This window comes from Nansenia antarctica, assembly GCF_963989245.1.
Source record: "Nansenia antarctica genome assembly, chromosome: 3".
Lineage (NCBI taxonomy): Eukaryota > Metazoa > Chordata > Actinopteri > Argentiniformes > Microstomatidae > Nansenia > Nansenia antarctica.
The window spans coordinates 34,264,348-34,286,847 of record NC_137688.1 but is presented as its reverse complement, the minus strand read 5'-3'; the positions used below and the strand labels follow the sequence as shown (position 1 = coordinate 34,286,847).

Below are 22,500 nucleotides of genomic sequence, written 5' to 3'. Positions count from 1 at the left end.
TGTGACTCTGTAGGCAGAGGACTTCCCCTAGCTGACACTGAGACTCTTTGAGACAGTTTCTTGGACATGGAATAAGCCTAGTCCTGGGTGACATCACTCTGTCAATGGAAGATCTGCTTGCTTTTCAGTCTAGGTCTGACTGGAAAACCAATGGGAAAACAATGCCACTGACAGTTTAATACAAGCTTCTCATAACTTCTCACAACAACAAAACAACAACAGAACAACAACAACAAAACAACAATGTGCTGGTCCATGCCTGGGGGGGGGGGGGGGGGGGTCTGACAGCTGTTTACCTGGAGAAGAAACGCTGGAAACCTCTTTGTTGAAACCAAAAGTGCTGTCCGGATGTGGATGTTTGAGAAGCGTAAGTCGATACTGGACTATCTTTTCTAAACAGGGCTTTAGAGCAAACATTTAACACGCCCGCATGTGCCTAAACTTAACTCTTCTCCTGAATATGATAAACTGTTCTTCTAAATATGATAAACTGTTCTTCTAAATATGATCAACTGTTCTTCTGAATTATGATCAACTGTTCTTATGTGTTGCTGTGAAGGAAAGGGGTAGGGTGCAGTTGTCATGACATCCACATGTTCCGAACCTCGATTACATTGTTTAATGCATTTCATTATATTCCCTATATCTCACCTCCACCTGACGACAGCCTTAGAACGTGGGTACAGTGGAACAACTGTCCTTATCCTGATTGATCGTATATTGTTGACCAACAGGGCAGGTTGGTAGAGGTAGAATTCCTGGATAAGATCCAAACCTATGAGGAGTGTGTTTTCCGATGATTTCAACATTACTGTTTTATTTATTTCGTCATGGATGATGGTTGGATACATACATACATTTGTCCAGTAGAGGGCGCTCCTACACCAACCTGACACCAGAGACGCCTTCAGACCGTCAGAGTGATTATTGATCGTCCATTTCCCTGAAGACCACCACTCAATAAGCCCTCCGTTTTATCCAGTTGGCTTGGCCTGGTTTGAAGGTCTGGTTTGAGGTCATAAACATTAATTAAATTAAATGTCGGACTTCTTGTGACGCACATGCATGGTCAAAGGCATTTATGATGCAGTGAACGGTGAGACAGGTGAAGAGTTGGAGTACTCTTCTGATTAAAAAGGCTTAATGCACTTACACAATAAACGTGTCATTCATTATTATTTTATTTCTACACTGTCTGTCCTTTTCACGAGTCACGACGGACTCTAACGTGTGCAAACGCATAGGCCTATAATTCAGATTAGAATGGCACAATAACATTTTATTTGATTATTTTTCAATGTATCACAACACGGTGTATTATTGGAGACCTTAGCGAGTCGTCGATGTGATGGTTTCACGTCGATGGACGTCATTGCTATAATATGCTGGATTGGCACTACTATTACAATACAGGAGTTGTAAACCGGTCCCAAATTCTGCTTTAATTTGATAATTGATGACTTTATCTCCTTGTCATGTGTAGTATGCTCTGTTATTCTGAACTTTGATCTGATCACATCCACACAAAACTTCAAGGTGACCTCTCAAATGGCATCCTGCTTCTGCATCTGATCATCATATTTCTAATGTGATAAGCAGTTTTGGTTGAGTCTTTTTTTTTTGGGGCAGAAATTAGTCAAATTCGGCTTTCAACAGAATAGGTTAATAGGCAAGGCAATACAACAGGGGCAATTCAAAGTGATTTACATATAGCATAAAACAATACAGAAAAAGCAAAAAAATAAAATAAATATATAATTGCAAGAATAGATACATATAGAAAATAAATAGAGAAACATTTAACAACATAATTAGACAATCAATAAAAACATATAGATAATAGTGTTATTACTGCAACTGTATTCAAGCGCTGCTCTTCCCGATATGGCGTGTGAGATTATTAATAAAATATATAATGTTAGTGTTTACATATTGCATAATCTAGTCTAGTGCTACAGCGACCAGCCGACTGGCTCTAGGACCCTGGGGAGACCGGCTGGTTCATAATCAGCCGCTATGCTCTGAATCAGCGGATGGAGCTCAGCTGCGAGACGGACGGCTACATCGCACAGAGCAAGTCGTTTTTTTTGTTTTGTTGCAGTATTGGTATAATTATTCCGTTAACTTTATCACTATTATTATCATCATTCCATATAGTATTGTTATTATTTCCCTTCAACATGGTGTGACTATGGCCAAACGCCCCGGCACGGAGGACACAATGTTGATCTCACCGACGTTTCTAACCCGAGCCCGGAGCTTCCCCGGCGGGGAGGAGGTGAACACGGACCGTAGCGATGCCTCGGAGGACCTGCTGTCCCTGGAGGAGATCCTGTCGCTGTACGGCCAGCCCATCAACGAGGAACAGGCGTGGGCTGTTTGCTATCAATGCTGCAGAACTTTGGCTCAGAAACACCAAAGGAGGAGAAATCCCCAACCCAAGTCCGCCGAGGGTGAGACGGTGGCGCGCCGGGCGAGGAGGATCGAGGGACCGGGCGACGTGTGGATCAGGAGGGACGGGACTGTTCACATGCACCACCGAGAAGACAGTGAAGGTAAACAACATTAGGCCTGTGACAGTCTTGAGTCGACACGTTGGGATAGGCCTACCTTTTTATTAAACAACAAAGTTAATAGTTTTCATACGCCATAATAATAATAATGCATGTCGTAAAGCCTTTCCCCCCACGCCACACAGTAAGCCACCCGTTTGTGGCTGGATGTCTGAGGGAGAGTTACTTCTAGATATGTCCTATGATGACAAGTCACTACTAGGTCCAAAAAATAAAGCTTTTTAAATGTTGTATTATTATTTGTGTATTATTCCAAGTCGCTATAAGGCGTTCGGATGCTACATGACAATATAAACGTAGGTGGATCTACCTGTTCTACGGTGGCCGTGTTTGTGCCTGTTTATAGACGTGGCAGTGCAGTTATAATGCATCTTTTTATTGACGCGTCATGAACGTGGCCATTATAATGGTGTCAGTTTTACAAGGAGATTGTTCAAGGCAGAAGTGCAGTAGTCTAAAAATAGCACAAATACACACTGAATCAATAACTCATAAAGGTTGTATTTCTGAAGTCTGAAGTCACATTAATTACGTCCACGTCCACGTCCACGTCCCTCCCCTATTTTACATTCAGTCAACATTTTTCAAATTCAAATGTATGCGTGTCGGACTGCCTGTGTGCTTGAAGTGTGTACAGCGGCCAGTCAGTTAGCCAGGGGAAACAGGAGGTTCTCGCCACTGATTGGTCAGTTTCTGCCGAGGAACAAAAAATGACTTTGATTTTGGTTGATCTGTTCACCTTGCCATGGTGCAACGTCTACGTACGTCAGACAGAGACGCCGGTTAAACAAGCAGCGATATGTGGCACACTGCAATGTTGTATTATATATAACTCTATAGTTATATATATAACTTTATATATAGTGGCGGACTCAGGCTGTTTGAAGGGCAGGGGCGAAAAGAAAAAAAGGGCATCTACTGCACAACATGGGACCCCATCAGTGCACATGGTCAGGTTTAGACCATTGGAAGGGCAGCCAATAGGGCACATCCTCAACTTAAGTGCAACGTTTTTCAACTGTGGGGGCACATGGTCAAGTTTAGACCTTTGGAGGGGGACCAATCAGGGGTGTGTCCAGGGGGGGGCCAGGGGTGGCTCGTGCCACCCCTGAAATCTGATTGGCCACCCTAGGTGCCACCCTGATTGATTGGCTATCTGCCTAGTCACTCAGAGCAGAGGCCACTTCGCGCCACGAGACGAACTTTTCGAACAGAACACATTTTTGATCAGCGGTGAGGTGTGGTCTTGGCGCTCCTGAAGAAATGTGAGTACCATTAATAACGTTAGACTTTTGCATAGTTACATATAGGCTACGGTGTTGTGCTAGTGGTTAAAACGTTTTGCTTAACTTGGAATCAGAGTTTAGGATAACATTCGCTTTGCTCTGCGTTGTTTGGAGCTGTGAGAACGCACATTCGAAGTCACTCCCGGAGCAAACAACCAACACATGCTCCGCTTAAAAAGGGTGGTTTCGCTCCGGTTAGAAACGACGCATCGAGGCTGTCCATAGTAAAACAACAGCGCATGCGTGTTGATCTGGATAAGAGGGGGACGAACGGGCAGTTTTCTATTTTCCTGACCAATCAACTACCACGTCTGTTGCTTCAATTGCCTATGTTACTTTGTTTAAATGTTGCAAACTCATCCGCTTGCTCTGGGTCATGATTCAGATGTTCATGTAAGAACATGACCTTAGTAGCCCAATTAAAGTATACAATGGGGAGTGGAGACAGAAATGGTAATAAAAAGCACAAAATGGTGTGTACAAATTCACCAGAATGCAGGGAATTAAGTGTTAAATTCTCAAAATGGTGCCACCCATGCATAACAAGGTGCCCCACCTGGGCCACCCCAGTGAAAAAGGTCTGGACACGCCACTGGGACCAATAGGGCACGTCCTCTCATTTTCGCCACTCAAAAGGGCATTTTTGCCACTCAAAAGGTCTCAGGAGGGGCGGTCGCCCCCCCTGCCCCCCATTGAGTCCGCCAGTGTTTATATATATTCCACAGCAGAGACATGCAGTTCAATGTGGCATTCTGCAACATTGTATTTCTGTGAGTAAGAGCAGCACGCCTCTTCATAGAGCTCCGTGCCTCCCAGAGAGACTAGTGAATGGGCTCCCAGGGGATGTGGACAGATGTATGCGTGTGTGTGCACACACACACACACACACACACACACACACACACACACACACACACACACACACACACACACACACAGTACCAGTCAAAAGTTTGCACACACTTTCCCCAATGGGGAAATATATATTCCACAGCAGAGACTTTCACTCCATACAGATTTTTGAATCATGAATCACTAAAATGTATTTGTAGTGCTTTTTACACTGACTAACGTCACAACAAGAACAATACTTAGCTTAACAAGAAATGCAATACAAACGATAATGATCAAACACCAAACCACAGACCCCCAAAAAGCAAATAAAGTAAAAAATACAATTATATGGTTCAGTGGCAAAGAAAAGCTCCCAGAGTACAGTATTACTCTGGTACACATGGTAATGTTGTGTTTTCTCTGCAGGCTTTTAGCTCGACCACTATGGGGTCCAAACATGAGGAGCAAGCTTCCATTAAAACATTTAGGCTAGGCTATATTTTGCCATGCAAATTAAAAGTGATATTAACTTTGTGGAATTATAAAATGGTTAACCACTGTCATCATCAAGCCTAATATATCCACATATAAATACAGGACTGGGTAATGAACCTGGCTTCAGATGATGTTGGAGAGATGAGATGAATGAGTTATTATGGTCTGTATTGAGCTGGGGGGTATTCCATCAAAGTTGCTAAAGGAAAATCTAGGCTTCAAAATAAGACTGGGTTTTCCTTTAGTGACATTGATGGAATGCCCCCTGGTCTCTGGGGCTGTTGGTGTTTCCCAGTGAGACACTGTAGCCAGTCACAGCTAGCCTGAGGCCTCTAGACCTAGAATGAGGTGTGTGTGTGTGTGTGTGTGTGCGTGTGTGTGTGTGTGTGTGTGTGTGTGTGTGTGTGTGTTTCCCCCTCTCCTCTCTTCCTCCTTCCCCTCCCATCTTTCCTTTTCCTTCCCCTTCTTCAGAATCAGAATTATTTTTATTGCATAAGTATATTCGCACATACAGGAAATTGACTTGATGTGGTTGGTTTATAGGACATAAAGATAGAAACAACAGTGTAATAAACAGCTATATATATACTGTATATGCACAACATTTTATTTGTATTTCATTTTTTATATAAAAAAAGAAGAGAAAAGAAGAAATAGTAATTTAAAATGTAAAAAGACAATGACAGAAGCCTGTTAGTGGTGTTAGCTTGCAGCTAATGAGGAGGCCTGTTAGCCTGCTGCTGGTGAGGAGGCCTGTTAGCGGTGTTAGCTTGTTAGCCTCCAGCTGGTGAGGAGTTCTGTTAGCGTTGTTAGCCTGTTAGCCTGCCACTGGTGAGGAGGCTTATTTTGGGACTGCAGGTTTTCCTGTACTGCCTCTTATTAGTCCTGGATGAGAAAGACGTGAGGTTGATTAACTTGAGGGAGACAGGAGAGGACGAGACTGAGGTTCATTGTGTGTGTGTGTGTGTGTGCATGTGTGTGTGCGTGTGTGTGTGTGTGCATGTGCGCGCGCGTATCTGTGCATAGTTAGACTGACGCCAGAGGGAATTGGACAAAATATGATTGTAGTTTCTATTGCGAGGGAAGGGGGGGGAGTAGTTAGTTAGTCAAAAGCAGTCATCTCTACCCTGCTACTCAGACTGGTCTGAGACCCGGCCATCATCCAAAGCACTCTCCAGAGAGTGTGCAACGAAGCAAACGTTCCCCTGCCGCACCACCCCACCCTGGACGAGTACAGCCTATACGACCAGGTGCATATCCTCAGGGCAACAGTCCCCACTTTTTCCAAGACCCCGAAGGAGGTCGCACTAGACCGCAGACTGAACACACCCTACAGGAGCAACAGAGGGACAAGCACCCCCTCACAGACCAGCACCCAGAGGACCTGCTGCACCTAGGAGACACCAGGCCCACCCCCCCCCTCCTGCTAACCCCATACCACACGCATGCGCAGGCTGTGAGAAGAGAAATGACCAGAAGAAATGACCCTAAAAGAAATGACCTGAGCGTACACCAGATGCTCAGAGAGCTCAACACAATCATAGTGCGGGCCTAAACCACTGGAATAATAACATTGTAAAGAATGGAATACAAATCTTTCACTATTTCTTCCTGGAATACACAAGGTCTGAGGTCGACTGCCTTTGGTATTAAGAGCAGAACCCAGAGAGAGAGAGCTCTGCTTTTCAGGGAGGGAGGGGAGGGGAGGAGGGAGAGGCAGGTTACACCCTCTGGACCCACATCAAAGTCCTGTCTGTCTGTACTTTTGCCCCTGAACCGTCTCTCTGTCTGTCTGTCTCTATCTCTCTCTGTCTGTCTGTCTGTCTCTGTCTGTTTGTCTATTTTTAGCAGACTTCTTGTTTCTCTGCTGGCGGTTTAAAGCCAGTTCCGGGGGGTATTCCATCAACTTTGCTAAAGGAAAATCTAGGCCTATTTTGCGAGACTTATCACTAATAAGATTTTCCTTTAATGACGATGGTGGAATACCCCCCTGAACTTCTGCTTCCATCTCAGGAGATTGTTGTGCCAGATATCTGAATCTAAAGTGTGTGTGTGTGATATATATTATATAAATAGTGATGGGCATGATATAAATAGAACTATGTACAGTGAGGTAGTTTATGTACAGTACCTAATAAAAGAAGAGTATGAAAGAAACCATGTTAGGAGACATATGCAATATACAGTGGTACAAAGGTAGTAATGTAAATATCGGTAGTGCAAAGGTTGGGCTAAGGTTGGGCTATAAAGTATCTATCTATATAATGATGCATATGTAATATGATAAACTCTTGTTCATGAGGTTGTTCATGAATGCTGTTTTTTAATATCGACACTTCTCCTCTCTTCTGTTTACAGACAAATACAGACCTGGAAATACGTCGGCTGAGGTGAGTCCACACTCCAGGGGAGGTTGGGGGAGGTTGGATGGGCTCAACGCATTATAATGAGCCTGTCTTCCATTTTCAAGTTTGATGCCCTTCCTCATTCCATGCGGGGGCTGAGGTTTTGGGGTGTGTCTGTGGAGGTCAGGGCTGAGGTTTTGGGGCGTGCCTGTGGAGGCGGGGCTGAGGTTTTGGGGCGTGTCTTCCTGCTGAGTCAGATGTTTGTGACTCATCACCTTCCCGAGCTTTTAACTCATTCAGTGCCGAGGGTGAATAAAGTCGCCAAAACGGTCAGAAACGCATGAATGACGATCACCTCACTTTGTAGCAGACATACTTCACCTCAGTCATACAGAGAACTCTGTTCACCTGTCACTCAACCATGTTGTTCATGGTGACTGGTTCAGTGTCGCTACGGCCCGCCTCCCTACCTGCCCCATTGAATTGTGGGACTGAAATCAGAAAGGACTTCCTGAATAGGGAACCAGTGAATTCAGACTACAAGGGAAAGCTCACCTGGTATAATGTTAGGGAGTTAGTTAGTTAGCTAATGCTAATGTTAGGGAGTTAGTTAGTTAGTTAGCCAATGCTAATGTTAGGGAGTTAGTTAGTTAGCCAATGCTAATGTTAGGGAGTTAGTTAGATAGCTAATGCTAATGTTAGGGAGTTAGTTAGTTAGCTAATGTTAATGCTAGAGAGTTAGTTAGTTAGCTAATGTTAATGTTAGGGAGTTAGTTAGTTAGCTAATGCTAATGTTAGGGAGTTAGTTAGTTAGTTAGCTAATGTTAATACTAGAACAGCCGGGGTTTTTTTTTTACCAACTATAAGAGCCTCTTTACAATGCTAAGCTGCTATTTACACACAACGACCACATATCTAGGAAAAGTCATGAAAGGAGGGTCCTGAAATTTGATCAAGTGCAAAGATATAAAGAAAAATGATTACTCACAGGGTAAATGACCAAATGACCCCTGATGGCTGATTAAGTGTTAATGTTAGAGAGTTAGTTAGTTAGCTAATGTTAATGTTAGGGAGTTAGTTAGTTAGTTAGTAAGCTAATGTTAATGCTAGTGAGTTAGTTAGTTAGCTAATGTTAGGGAGTTAGTTAGTTAGTAAGCTAATGTTAATGCTAGAGAGTTAGTTAGTTAGCTAATGTTAATGTTAGGGAGTTAGTTAGTTAGTTAGCTAATGTTAATGTTAGGGAGTTAGTTAGTTAGCTAATGTTAATGTTAGGGAGTTAGTTAGTTAGTTAGCTAATGTTAATGTTAGTTAGTTAGTTAGCTAATGTTAATGTTAGGGAGTTAGTAAGCTAATGTTAATGCTAGAGAGTTAGTTAGTTAGTTAGCTAATGTTAATGTTAGGGAGTTAGTTAGTGAGCTAATGTTAATGCTAGAGAGTTAGTTAGTTAGCTAATGTTAATGTCGGGCAGTTTCTCATATTGCAATCCGTCCCAATCTGGTGTTCTGTGAAGGCCCAGTGAACAGGGTGCAGTCTGACTATCCACACGTGTCCTGTGTGTGTTTGGACCAGAACTGTGTGTGTTTGGACCAGAACTGTGTGTGTTTGGACCAGACGTTCTATGCTGCCATTGAGTATGTATGGGAGCCTACAGCAATTATTGTGTGTGTTTGTCTCTCTCTCAGTGTAGTGTGTGTGTGTCTCTGTGTATGGTGTGTGTCTCTCGCTCAGTGTAGTGTGTGTGTGTGTCTCTGTGTATGGTGTGTGTCTCTCTCTCAGTGTAGTGTGTCTCTGTGTATGGTGTGTGTCTCTCTCTCAGTGTAATGTGTGTGTCTCTCAGTGTAGTGTGTGTGTGTCTCTCTCTCAGTGTAGTGTGTGTGTCTCTCTCTCAGTGTAGTGTGTGTGCGTGTGTGTGTTTCCACACACTCTGCCCGTTGCCCGTCACGGAAACCGTTGACCAGCGTTTATCCCAACGGACGGTTGCCGTGACGACACTGACGCGACGTCGTGTCCCGCGTTGCCGAGAGAGAGGAGTGACCCCTGACCTCCCTGAGCCAGCTCATTTAGACGACCTCTCAGTCCTGGTGTCATTTTAGACGCTTTGCTTTTTCCAGTTTTATTTTAACTGGACACTCCCTAGGAAAAGCCTGTTTCCATGGTGACCTTCGGTCCGATGGTGGAGGATCTTGTGTCTCCGTCGACGTGAGTGTCCCACAATGCCGCGGTCAGAGGATGTGAGGTCATCATAAACAAAACATGGGACTGTTTTGGAAGGCTTCTCTGTTCACATAATGCACACTGCCTCCACAATGTACCTGTCCTGCACTTCAGTACACACACACACACACACACACACACGCTTCAGTAGAGATGAGCTCCTGCTGGCCTTGTTTGAGTGTGTGTGGGAAGCTCGTCACTCTCCACATAATGGACATGGTCTGTTCTTCAATACACACACACACACACACCCCTTAGCTATTCTGTATGCAGCTGCTAGGTAAACAGTGACAAGACCAGACCATCAAAACAAACCTGTGTGCGTGCGTGCGTGCGTGTTCAGATTAAACAGATCCTGACAGGACTAGACTCCCACAGTTTCTCTGTGTCTGTCCGTCTCTAGCTGTGTGTCTTTTTGTGTGTGTACACAGTACCCAGTGGTCTGCATGGTTGAGCTGGGAGCTATTCCACCAACGTCGCTAAAGGAAAATCCAGGCATATTTTTTTATACGTTTCATGAAGCGACTGTCTGTTTACCCAGACCGTCTGTTGGTTTCTGATCATGTGACCTCTCTGTTGGTCCAGTCACCGGCCATCTCCCACCTTGACTACTGCAACGCACTCCTGGCCGGGCTCCCCCACCTCTGCCGGCAGACCTCTGCAGCTCATCCAGAATGCTGCCGCCCGTCTGGTGTTCTACCTCCCAAGATTCTCCCATGTCACCCCCCTCCTTCACTGGCTCCCGATAGCTTCAAGACCCTGGTGCTTGCCTACCGAGCAGCAAAAGGAACAGCCCCTTCCGACCTGCAAGCAATGGTCACCCCCCAAACACCTGCCTGCACGATCACTCCACTCCTCCACCACTGCTTTGCCGACTGGCTCCAGCGCCTCTACACCAGCGCGGCAGTCACGCTGCCCGGTCAGGTCTCTATACTGGCTCCACGCTGGTGGAACAAGCTTCCCACGGCTGTCAGAACTGCAGAGTCACTCCCCATATTCCGCCGGAGACTGAAGACCTCCATCTCTTCAGGCTACACCTTAACTGTCCCTCCTGAGACATCTACTACCCCCCCTGTACTGTTTCTCCTGAGACATCTACTACCCCCCATGTACTGTTTCTCCTGAGACATCTACTACCCCCCATAACACACATACACACCCCATAACGCACACACACAGCCCCCAGTGTTTGATACCATTCCTCGTTCCATGTGTGGACAATGAGCCACCCCCCCCCCCCCGGGAGTGTCTGGTCTGTAAACTCTCTGGCCTGATTCTCTAATCTGTCTCGTGCTGGCTACTGACCCACTTTGCCTGCCTCTCTCAGCCTCTCAGCCTCCATCTCTCAGCCTCCGTGTGGTTGTTCTCCATGGTTATGGGGCAGAGTTGCAGTGCATGCTGGTCTGTCTCACCGCAGGGACGTGTGTGTGACTGTGGTGTGGTGGTCCATGGTGAAGAGCACTGGAGCCCCTGTAGTGGAGACACACACACACACACCCACACACCCTTCTTCTCACATACATACAGTCTTGCGTGTGCGCATACACACACACACACACACACACACACCCCTCATCCCCCAACAGCAGACAGGCAGACGGGGGTTTAACCCAGTCTCTCGTCAGTGATTACGGTAGGATTAGCAGGTATCCTATTAGAGGGCTTCCCTGTGTGTGTGTGTGTGTGTGTGTGTCCGACAGTAGGCCTAGTTATTGCCTGTCTCGTTGATTCAGTCTGAAGGATTCGGTGTCAGTAAATCAATAGGATGTTTCTTCAGCGGTCGTCCCAAGGCCCTGTTTTATCTGCTGCTGCGTGTGCGTGCATGTGCGCGTGCACGTGTGTGTGTGTGAGAGAGAGAGACTGGGCGTCACTCCGGTGTGTCCTAAAGCTTCCACGCCACAGTAGCTCTGTCCAAAGACAGCCTACATACATATACACAAACTGTCACTGTTTCTCTCTCATTAAATCCTGCTCTGCTGACTACTGTGTGTGTGTTCGTTCATTTGAACTGTTGAGGAATGTGCACGCATGGTGTGCAAAGTGTGTGTTCCAGGAGTTGATCTAATGTTCTGACCTGCCATACTCTAACCACACATGACCAGGCCTGGAAATGCTCTCAGAACCAGGTGTGTGTGTCGGCTGTACACTAAAGTGTGTGTGTGTGTGGGTGGGTGGGTGGGTGGGGGGGGGCTGGGTCCATGTCCACTCTGCTGAACACTAATGCAGGTATGCACTGATTAAGTGTGTGTGTGTGGGGGAAACATCACGTGAGAGGCATAGCCGTGTGTGTGTGTGTGTGTGTGTGTGTGTGTGTTCACCCTCCACCAACTCGGAGTCTGACCTATATCTATGGTGACTTGTTTCAAATCACATGACTTCCTCCTCTTTAGATACAGTGGCAAGAAAAAGTATGTGAACCCTTTGGAATGACCTGGTTTTCTGTGTTAATTGGTCATAAAATGTGATCTGATCTTCATCTAAGTCATAAGTATAGACAAACACAATGTGCTTAAGCTAATAACACACAAACAATTATGATCTTTCATGCCTTTTCAACACACCCATTGAAAATTGCTATTGGAAAAAGTAGGTGAACCCTTGGGTTGAATAACTGGTCAAACCTCCTTTGGCAACAATAACATCAATGGCTTTTTTGAAGCCATTCTGTAGTAGATTTACTTTGTTTAGGGTCATTGTCCTGCTGCATCACCTAACTTCTTCTGACCTTCAGCTGGCATGCAGCCACCCTAACATTATCCTGTAGGATACCTTGATAAACATGGGAATTCATTTCCCCTTCGATGATGGCAAGCTGTCCAGGCCCTGAGCCCCAAATCATGAAACTCAGCTCATGAAACGCCCCCCTATCGTACTTCACTGTTGGGATGATGTTTTCATGTTGGTATGGTGCCCTTTTTACACCATACGACGTAGTGCCGTGTGTTCTTCCAGAACAATTCAACCTTAGTTTGGTTGAAATCTTCCCCTAAGAAATGGGACAACCCTTCAAGACCCTGATACGTCATCAGTAGTATCATAGAAAAGCATGGACGCTCGCGATTCATTCACTTAAGTGTGAAACTTATATCAATCGATCAAACAAGTCATCAAATAAAAAAAGAACAGTGCTTCATTATGGAGGGCTAAAATGGAGGGCTAAATTGGAGGTGAAAGGGCTGTAATAGGATTGAGCCTGGAATAGAACCTTTGGAAAATAACAACTCCTCTGTACAGGACAGTGAGGTGTGTGTGTGAGAGACAGTGAGTCATGGAGGGGTGTGTGTGTGTGTGTGTGTGTGTGTGTGTGTGTGTGTGACTGCTTCCTCCCTCTGCAGAGGAGGCCTCTAGATTTGGACTGGTTATGTAACACACTCTCCTCTCTCTGTTTCTCTCTCTCTCTGTCTCTTCTCTCTTTCTCTCTCCCTCCCCCTCCCTCTCCCTCTCTGTCTCACACACACAGATTTATTCCAGATTTTATGTTTGGCAGAGACTTATGGCTATATTTGGTTGATGGCAAAGCATATATAATACTGACAATCTGACTCCAATCTAATTATCACTGTGCAAAGAATTGTTGAGTCTGTTAATCGTTATAAGAAAGGTCAAATAGAATGAATCCGAGGCTTTAATAATTCTGTATACTTATGAGAGAGAGATATTTTCCTTGACTTCTGCTTTTATATCATCTTAAAAAAACACAGTATTTAAATTAGGAGCTGTTGTCAGGGAGACCACCAACTGTCATTCATCTTATTGCCTCGTCCCAGAGAGCGACCCACTCTGCACCGATATGACGCTTGTGCTCGGTTAGCTAATGCTAATGCTAATGCTATGAATGACCGACCATGAGCATGTGTGTGTTGGTGATGAACGCCCTACCTAGCTCACCTCTAATTCTACTTCCTCTGCACAGAACTCCTGATGCTAACATTCAGCATTGATCATACTGATTATGATTGATCATATCATCCCCCCAGACATTGCTTAGAAATATCCATAATAATAATAATAAAAAAAGAAAGAAATACAACAATCAGCAAACAAGATGAACCATCTACTGTTTATTCATAGAGTTAATTTTATTAAGTGCTCTTTTATTGTTTTGTTGAAAGTGCACTCTAGAATATGTGTGTGTGTGCGCCAGATTCACTCCATCACACAGTCATCCAGCCTGTCAGTCTGTTTTAATGAGGTAATGAATATGGGTCCAGATCCGGCCCGTAGCTGAACATGAAGTCTGTTGTGGACATCAGATCATGGTTTCAGAGGAGGTTTGTGTTATTGGTACTGGGCCCTTAGGGGAGGAGGTGTGTTATTGGTACTGGGCTCTTAGGGGAGGAGGTGTGTTATTGGTACTGGGCCCTTAGGGGAGGAGGTGTGTTATTGGTACTGGGCTCTTAGGGGAGGAGGTGTGTTATTGGTACTGGGCCCTCAGGGGAGGAGGTGTGTTATTGGTACTGGGATCTTAGGGGAGGAGGTGTGTTATTGGTACTGGGCCCTTAGGGGAGGAGGTGTGTTGTTGGTACTGGGCCCTTAGGGGAGGAGGTGTGTTATTGGTACTGGGCTCTTAGGGGAGGAGGTGTGTTATTGGTACTGGGCCCTTAGAGGAGGAGGTGTGTTATTGGTACTGGGCCCTTAGGGGAGGAGGTGTGATATTGGTACTGGGCTCTTAGGGGAGGAGGTGTGTTATTGGTACTGGGCCCTTAGGGGAGGAGGTGTGTTATTGGTACTGGGCCCTTAGGGGAGGAGGTGTGTTATTGGTACTGGGCCCTTAGGGGAGGAGGTGTGTTATTGGTACTGGGCTCTTAGGGGAGGAGGTGTGTTATTGGTACTGGGCTCTTAGGGGAGGAGGTGTGTTATTGGTACTGGGCTCTTAGGGGAGGAGGTGTGTTATTGGTACTGGGCCCTCAGGGGAGGAGGTGTGTTATTGGTACTGGGCCCTTAGGGGAGGAGGTGTGTTATTGGTACTGGGCCCTTAGGGGAGGAGGTGTGTTATTGGTACTGGGCTCTTAGGGGAGGAGGTGTGTTATTGGTACTGGGCCCTTAGAGGAGGAGGTGTGTTATTGGTAGGGCTGGGTATCGCCACTGATTTCCCAAAACGATTCGATTCCGATTCACAGCTCCAGATTCGATTCGATTCACGATTCGATTCCGATTCGATCTAGTTACAATATACATTTTTTGCTTGAATATGAAAGAGATTCTCCGAACTAATGCTATAAATGGTTCAAGGAACCCTATAACATGTAGCATTGTTAAACATATCAATGAATTGACTCCAAAGCAGTTACATGAATGTACTTTTATTTACATATGACTTTGCTTTTGTCCAGCTCATCTCTATCGTCACATTTTTTAAATCCAAAATGCACCCAGACATCTGACTTTAAACCTGGTGGTGACTTGAGTGTCCCTGCCATCGCCATGTTTTTAGATTTTAGGGTTGAGACCTCACGTTGCGTGAGATATGATAAATTCTTGTAGCGCGAGATCTGGCCACGAGATCTCGTTGCGGGTTGAAGCTGCAAGCAAAAAAAAAAAAAAAAAAAACGATCTCGGGATTTATGAATCGATAAATCGCTCATTTAATGAAGATCGATTCAGAATCGGGAAATCGATTTTTTGAACCCAGCCCTAGTTATTGGTACTGGGCCCTTAGGGGAGGAGGTGTGTTATTGGTACTGGGCCCTCAGGGGAGGAGGTGTGTTATTGGTACTGGGCCCTTAGGGGAGGAGGTGTGTTATTGGTACTGGGCCCTCAGGGGAGGAGGTGTGTTATTGGTACTGGGCCCTTAGGGGAGGAGGTGTGTTATTGGTACTGGGCCCTTAGGGGAGGAGGTGTGTTATTGGTACTGGGCTCTTAGGGGAGGAGGTGTGTTATTGGTACTGGGCCCTTAGGGGAGGAGGTGTGTTATTGGTACTGGGCCCTTAGGGGAGCAGGTGTGTTATTGGTACTGGGCCCTCAGGGGAGGAGGTGTGTTATTGGTACTGGGCCCTTAGGGGAGGAGGTGTGTTATTGGTACTGGGCCCTCAGGGGAGGAGGTGTGTTATTGGTACTGGGCCCTTAGGGGAGGAGGTGTGTTATTGGTACTGGGCCCTCAGGGGAGGAGGTGTGTTATTGGTACTGGGCCCTTAGGGGAGGCGGTGTGTTATTGGTACTGGGCCCTTAGGGGAGGAGGTGTGTTATTGGTACTGGGCCCTCAGGGGAGGAGGTGTGTTATTGGTACTGGGCCCTTAGGGGAGGAGGTGTGTTATTGGTACTGGGCTCTTAGGGGAGGAGGTGTGTTATTGGTACTGGGCCCTTAGGGGAGGAGGTGTGTTATTGGTACTGGGCCCTTAGGGGAGGAGGTGTGTTATTGGTACTGGGCCCTCAGGGGAGGAGGTGTGTTATTGGTACTGGGCCCTTAGGGGAGGAGGTGTGTTATTGGTACTGGGCCCTCAGGGGAGGAGGTGTGTTATTGGTACTGGGCCCTTAGGGGAGGAGGTGTGTTATTGGTACTGGGCTCTTAGGGGAGGAGGTGTGTTATTGGTACTGGGCCCTTAGGGGAGCAGGTGTGTTATTGGTACTGGGCCCTCAGGGGAGGAGGTGTGTTATTGGTACTGGGCCCTTAGGGGAGGAGGTGTGTTATTGGTACTGGGCCCTCAGGGGAGGAGGTGTGTTATTGGTACTGGGCCCTTAGGGGAGGAGGTGTGTTATTGGTACTGGGCCCTCAGGGGAGGAGGTGTGTTATTGGTACTGGGCCCTTAGGGGAGGCGGTGTGTTATTGGTACTGGGCCCTTAGGGGAGGAGGTGTGTTATTGGTACTGGGCCCTCAGGGGAGGAGGTGTGTTATTGGTACTGGGCCCTTAGGGGAGGAGGTGTGTTATTGGTACTGGGCCCTCAGGGGAGGAGGTGTGTTATTGGTACTGGGCCGTTAGAGGAGGAGGTGTGTTATTGGTACTGGGCTCTTAGGGGAGGAGGTGTGTTATTGGTACTGGGCCCTTAGGGGAGGAGGTGTGTTATTGGTACTGGGCCCTTAGGGGAGGAGGTGTGTTATTGGTACTGGGCCCTTAGGGGAGGAGGTGTGTTATTGGTACTGGGCTCTTAGGGGAGGAGATGTGTTATTGGTACTGGGCTCTTAGGGGAGGAGGTGTGTTATTGGTACTGGGCCCTTACAGGAGGAGGTGTGTTATTGGTACTGGGCCCTTACAGGAGGAGGTGTGTTATTGGTACTGGGCCCTTAGGGGAGGAGGTGTGTTATTGGTACTGGGCCCTTAGGGGAGGAGGTGTGTTATTGGTACTGGGCCCTTAGGGGAGGAGGTGTGTTATTGGTACTGGGCCCTTAGGGGAGGAGGTGTGTTATTGGTACTGGGCCCTCAGGGGAGGAGGTGTGTTATTGGTACTGGGCCCTCAGGGGAGGAGGTGTGGTATTGGTACTGGGCCCTTAGAGGAGGAGGTGTGTTATTGGTATTGGGCCCTTAGGGGAGGAGGTGTGTTATTGGTACTGGGCCCTTAGAAGAGGAGGTGTGTTATTGGTACTGGGCCCTTAGAAGAGGAGGTGTGTTATTGGTACTGGGCCCTTAGGGGAGGAGGTGTGTTATTGGTATTGGGCCCTTAGAGGAGGAGGTGTGTTATTGGTACTGGGCCCTTAGGGGAGGAGGTGTGTTATTGGTACTGGGCCCTTAGAGGAGGAGGTGTGTTATTGGTACTGGGCCCTTAGGGGAGGAGGTGTGTTATTGGTACTGGGCCCTTAGGGGAGGAGGTGTGTTATTGGTACTGGGCCCTTAGAAGAGGAGGTGTGTTATTGGTACTGGGCCCTTAGGGGAGGAGGTGTGTTATTGGTATTGGGCCCTTAGAGGAGGAGGTGTGTTATTGGTACTGGGCCCTTAGGGGAGGAGGTGTGTTATTGGTACTGGGCCCTTAGAGGAGGAGGTGTGTTATTGGTACTGGGCCCTTAGGGGAGGAGGTGTGTTATTGGTACTGGGCCCTTAGGGCAGGGCTCTACAGTGCGACCATTTCACTCGCATTTGCGACTAAAAATACATCTGTGCGACTAGAGAAATAAATTCACGAGCACACGTGCGAGTACCGATTTTATTATTATTAATTTTTTTTTTTTTTTTTTTTTTTATTCTAAAAATAAATCTGCGCGAACCGTGTGGCCACATTTTAAGCCGTCAGCCAGCCCGCTACGACCACGGGAAGTCATGTTAAAAGTGAAGTTACTTCTGTTAAACTGGCGCTAAGCTAACATCGCTAATCGCTAACTCCCTCCTGGGCCTTAAAGAGACAAGCGCCCTTTTCTCATCTCAAGCTTCATTAGCTTCATTAGCTCACCACATCTACAGATTTGGTCCCACACACTCCAGATTTGAACCCAAGGTTACAACCAGGGTTAACTACCCAGGGTAGAAAGTAGAACGCTCTCAGACCTTCAGAACCCATTGAAAGTAGTGGAGGTACTCCAGAAGTCCAAATGCATCTCTAATCCTAGGAAACCCTAGGAAGCAAGTTGCCTAATGGCATGAAAATGCAACATGTTGTACTTGAGTGTGGCAGAGAGGTGGGACCCCCGGGGATGGTGGTGTGCTAACAGCTAGCCGCCGCAGAGGCACCGTGCTGGGCTGGCCACCTCCACATGTCACCACCCCGGGCAGCATGGGGCTGGGGACTGGTCATCTGGATGTGGGGTAGTTTAATACCCCTAGATGTGGAGTTGTCTGGCCACCGTGTGTGACTGATGTAGCCTGACCCAGCAGCAGGGAGGTGGGCAGCATGGAGACAGACCTCTGCATGGCCTGGCTGGGCTGCTAGCTGACAGACCTAGCCCTAAAGCCTGGCTGGGCTGCTAGCTGCTAGCTGACAGGCATGACATGGATGAATGAATGAACATGCTGCTAACCAGGAGAACTTGACACAGCTAGTTACCATAATACAATGCCATCAACTCTGCGTCTAGTAGGGCTGTAGGCATGGGCCAATGTGTGATTTTGGTGCAAAAATTGCAAAATCACTAATAAAAATGTGTTATAATTACATTTTTCACTGTGCTCCTAAATTTCTTTGTGTGCCCCTAACATTTTTCATTTAGGAGCACATGTGCTCCTAGTGAAAAAGGTTAGCGTAGAGCCCTGCCTTAGGGGAGCAGGTGTGTTATTGGTACTGGGCCCTTAGGGGAGGTGTGTTATTGGTACTGGGCCCTTAGGGGAGGAGGTGTGTTATTGGTACTGGGCCCTTAGGGGAGGAGGTGTGTTATTGGTACTGGGCCCTTAGGGGAGGAGGTGTGTTATTGGTACTGGGCCCTTAGGGGAGCAGGTGTGTTATTGGTACTGGGCCCTTAGGGGAGGAGGTGTGTTATTGGTACTGGGCCCTTAGGGGAGGAGGTGTGTTGTTGGTACTGGGCCCTTAGAGGAGGAGGTGTGTTATTGGTACTGGGCCCTCAGGGGAGGAGGTGTGATATTGGTACTGGGCCCTCAGGGGAGGAGGTGTGTTATTGGTACTGGGCCCTCAGGGGAGGAGGTGTGTTATTGGTACTGGGCCCTCAGGGGAGGAGGTGTGTTATTGGTACTGGGCCGTTAGGGGAGGAGGTGTGTTATTGGTACTGGGCCCTTAGGGGAGGAGGTGTGTTATTGGTACTGGGCCCTTAGGGGAGGTGTGTTATTGGTATTGGGCCCTTAGGGGAGGAGGTGTGTTATTGGTATTGGGCCCTTAGGGGAGGAGGTGTGTTGTTGGTACTGGGCCCTTAGGGGAGGAGGTGTGTTATTGGTACTGGGCCCTTAGGGGAGGAGGTGTGTTATTGGTACTGGGACAGAAATTCTACTGTGTCCCAGTAACTGCTTCACACACCGCTCTCTCTCTCTCTCTCTCTCTCTCTCTCTCTCTCTCTGTCTCTCTGTCTCTCTGTCTCTCTCTCCCTCTCTCTCTCTCGGACTGGGAGGTGACTAGGAGTGATGTTCCTAATTAAATGTTCCTCTGCGTGCGTCAGTTCTATGAAGGGGTCAGTGTGAGTGTGTGTGTGTGTGTGTGGGGGGGGGGTAAAGCAGAGGTGATCTGGGGCTAGGTTGTGTACTTTGTTCCTACTGTGTGTGTGCTTCTCTCACTAGATTACTACTGTATGTAAAACCAGGTGTGTGTGTGTGTGTGTGTGGAGGAGGTCAGGAACGAGAGGATGTTGAGGCAGTTTGTTTGTTTTTTACTTTTGTTCATTGCATTTTTATACACAAAATTACAATCGTGTTGAAGCACTTGTGAATGAGTGTCATATTACAGAAAAATCATACTCTCGCCTAGGGCACCTAAATGCCTAGGACCGGCCCTGGCTGAAGCCGATGACTCTCTCTCTGTCTCCTTAACAATGCATGTGAGTATTAGAGATTGATGGTAAACTCTGTGATAACCTGGGCCCTATTCCACGAAGCTCGATAAAGGTCTAAGCCTCGATAAAGTTTTAAGCCTCGAAAATGTTAGCTTGCGTTCGGTGCCATCAATGTGGCTCAAATAATTCGCTGCTTGGTTGAGCTCCTTCTGAGTCAGATATAATTAGCCTGCTCGCGACCAGGCTAAAACAGAGGCTATGGTGAGACGCGAGTCAAAAAAGGCACACAGGCGGAAACTAAACCCCGAATGACAGTTCCTCATGTGTCTTTTAGGAAATATTAGTTCCCACTTCACACGAGATAGATAGATTAGATAGTTTGACTGTGTGATAGATAGATAATTTGATATTTTGAAAGTGTGATCGATCGATAGATAGTTTGATTGTGTGATAGATAACTTGATATTTTGAAAGTGTGATAGATAGATCGATAAATCAATAAAGAAAAGAGTTTAAAAAAAAGAAGTAATTGTGTCAACTTGCATTGCTGTCATCACAGCGGTCTGGCTGGCGTAGTGGTTAAGGCAGCCGACTGGAGTTCAAAAGGTTGCATGTTCGAGACTTGACTAAGTCATTCTTTTTTTCTTTTTTTTTACATTTAACCGAAGATTTCATGCAAAGGCTTCAAACACCATTGTAATCGTGTCAGTTCTTGTAAATTAGCCGGCACCATAATTTTATAGCCTACATACTTTTTTAGATGAGATTTTAGATTAGATTCAGACAACGAAATGCAGTAAAAAGTGTGTCTGAAGCGGGATTCGAACCACGTCTAAAAATGACGAATAAATCCTGTGGCAGCGGTCGGTACCACTAGGCCATTGTGGCGATATGATGGAGTGTAGCCTGCTGCTGATATCACCACAGTAGTAATATTCATTTATTAAAATATGAACATATAACAATAACTGGGGCTAGTATGACCTACGCATTTAATCGGTCAGCAATTTCTTGCCAAACCATTTCCCTCGCCTTGTTAATTGCGGCAGTATTGCACTGACTGATTTTACATCTTATTTTTCCGTCTTCATAAAAATCAATAATTCGGAATGCTGCGCAAATGTAGAACCCCTGCAGAGAGGAGTATCTTCATTTCGACAGATCGACTCTTCTGGGCTGCGTATGTCTGCGTGCACGCGCCCATATCGAAGATTTGTAAGCCTGTCTTCTGTGAACACTGATGACACAAGGCTGATCCTCGTTCGAGGAATCACCTGAGGCTTGAATTCCAATCTCGAGTTCCCTGAGCGCCGCATTTATTTATAGCGCCGCTATACTGATCCACCTTTAGTGGAATGGGGCCCAGGTCACGATTATGTTGTCGTTAACGAACATTTGAATAGAGTATCAACAAAATAACCAACTTAACAGTTTAGAAGCAACATGTGACTACGTTTTAACCATTAAAGTGAGTCAACGACAACAAGGGAGAATGGTGCCCGCGGCGGGGCCTAACCCAAAACTCAAAGAATATCTTCCTGTCCCTCTCCTTAAATATCATTCCCAACAAAGGACGTGTGACATACATTACAGTCGCAAAGGAATGTCCAGGATATGATTTGTTGTTGTTGTTATTCAGCCACATTACAATTGCAAAGGAGTTGACAAACGGGGAGGGTATGACTTTTTCAGGATGTCTGCCAGGCTCACCTGCTGACGCCCCACCACACCAGGAATGTTACAAAAGCTGTCAGATCTGCTTGGGGCCTTGGCAAAGGCAACTGAGGGATGCTCAACAGAGCAGTCATGAACAGAGCAGTAGTGAACAGAGCAGTAGTGAACAGAGCAGTAGTGAACAGAGCAGTAGTGAACAGAGCAGTAGTGAACAGAGCTGTAGTGAACAGAGCAGTAGTGAACAGAGCTGTAGTGAACAGAGCAGTAGTGAACAGAGCAGTAGTGAACAGAGCTGTAGTGAACAGAGCAGTAGTGAACAGAGCAGTAGTGAACAGAGCAGTAGTGAACAGAGCAGTAGTGAACAGAGCAGTAGTGAACAGAGCTGTAGTGAACAGAGCTGTAGTGAACAGAGCAGTAGTGAACAGAGCAGTAGTGAACAGAGCAGTAGTGAACAGAGCAAAAATTAGGCCCTGCCATGTGGCTCAGACCGGCCCACAATCGGTCCGACACCGCCGATCAACATGCTGGCAGTCTGTTGAATATACCATTTGTAAAAACCCCTATGTAGCTCAAGCCCCTCTTGCCTATCACCTTCACCACATCCACAACACACTGGCGTTTCTTTCTTACTTGCTGCCTATGAGCAGACATCTGACTGCCAGCAAACTTGCTCTGGATATCTCCTTTTCTACTTCTTAGAAAATAGGCTTCAGCACACTTTCGGTGTGTAGCACTCTTTTCATGCTCCTCCACATTATGTTGCGCACGTCTCCATCCTGTCATTC

The 22,500-nt window shown here is 46.6% G+C and overlaps 1 protein-coding gene across 1 annotated transcript in view; it reads left to right on the top strand.

Moving 5' to 3' along the window:
* Positions 1-2,191: 2,191 nt before the first annotated feature.
* The window catches only part of spire1a (spire-type actin nucleation factor 1a), a gene marked incomplete at both ends in the record, with an annotated part of 44,695 nt that continues 24,386 nt past the window's right edge, over positions 2,192-22,500 (top strand). The window contains 2 exon segments of the mRNA XM_080527195.1: positions 2,192-2,555; positions 7,547-7,578. Coding sequence (XP_080383321.1) covers positions 2,192-2,555; positions 7,547-7,578 — 396 coding nt within the window.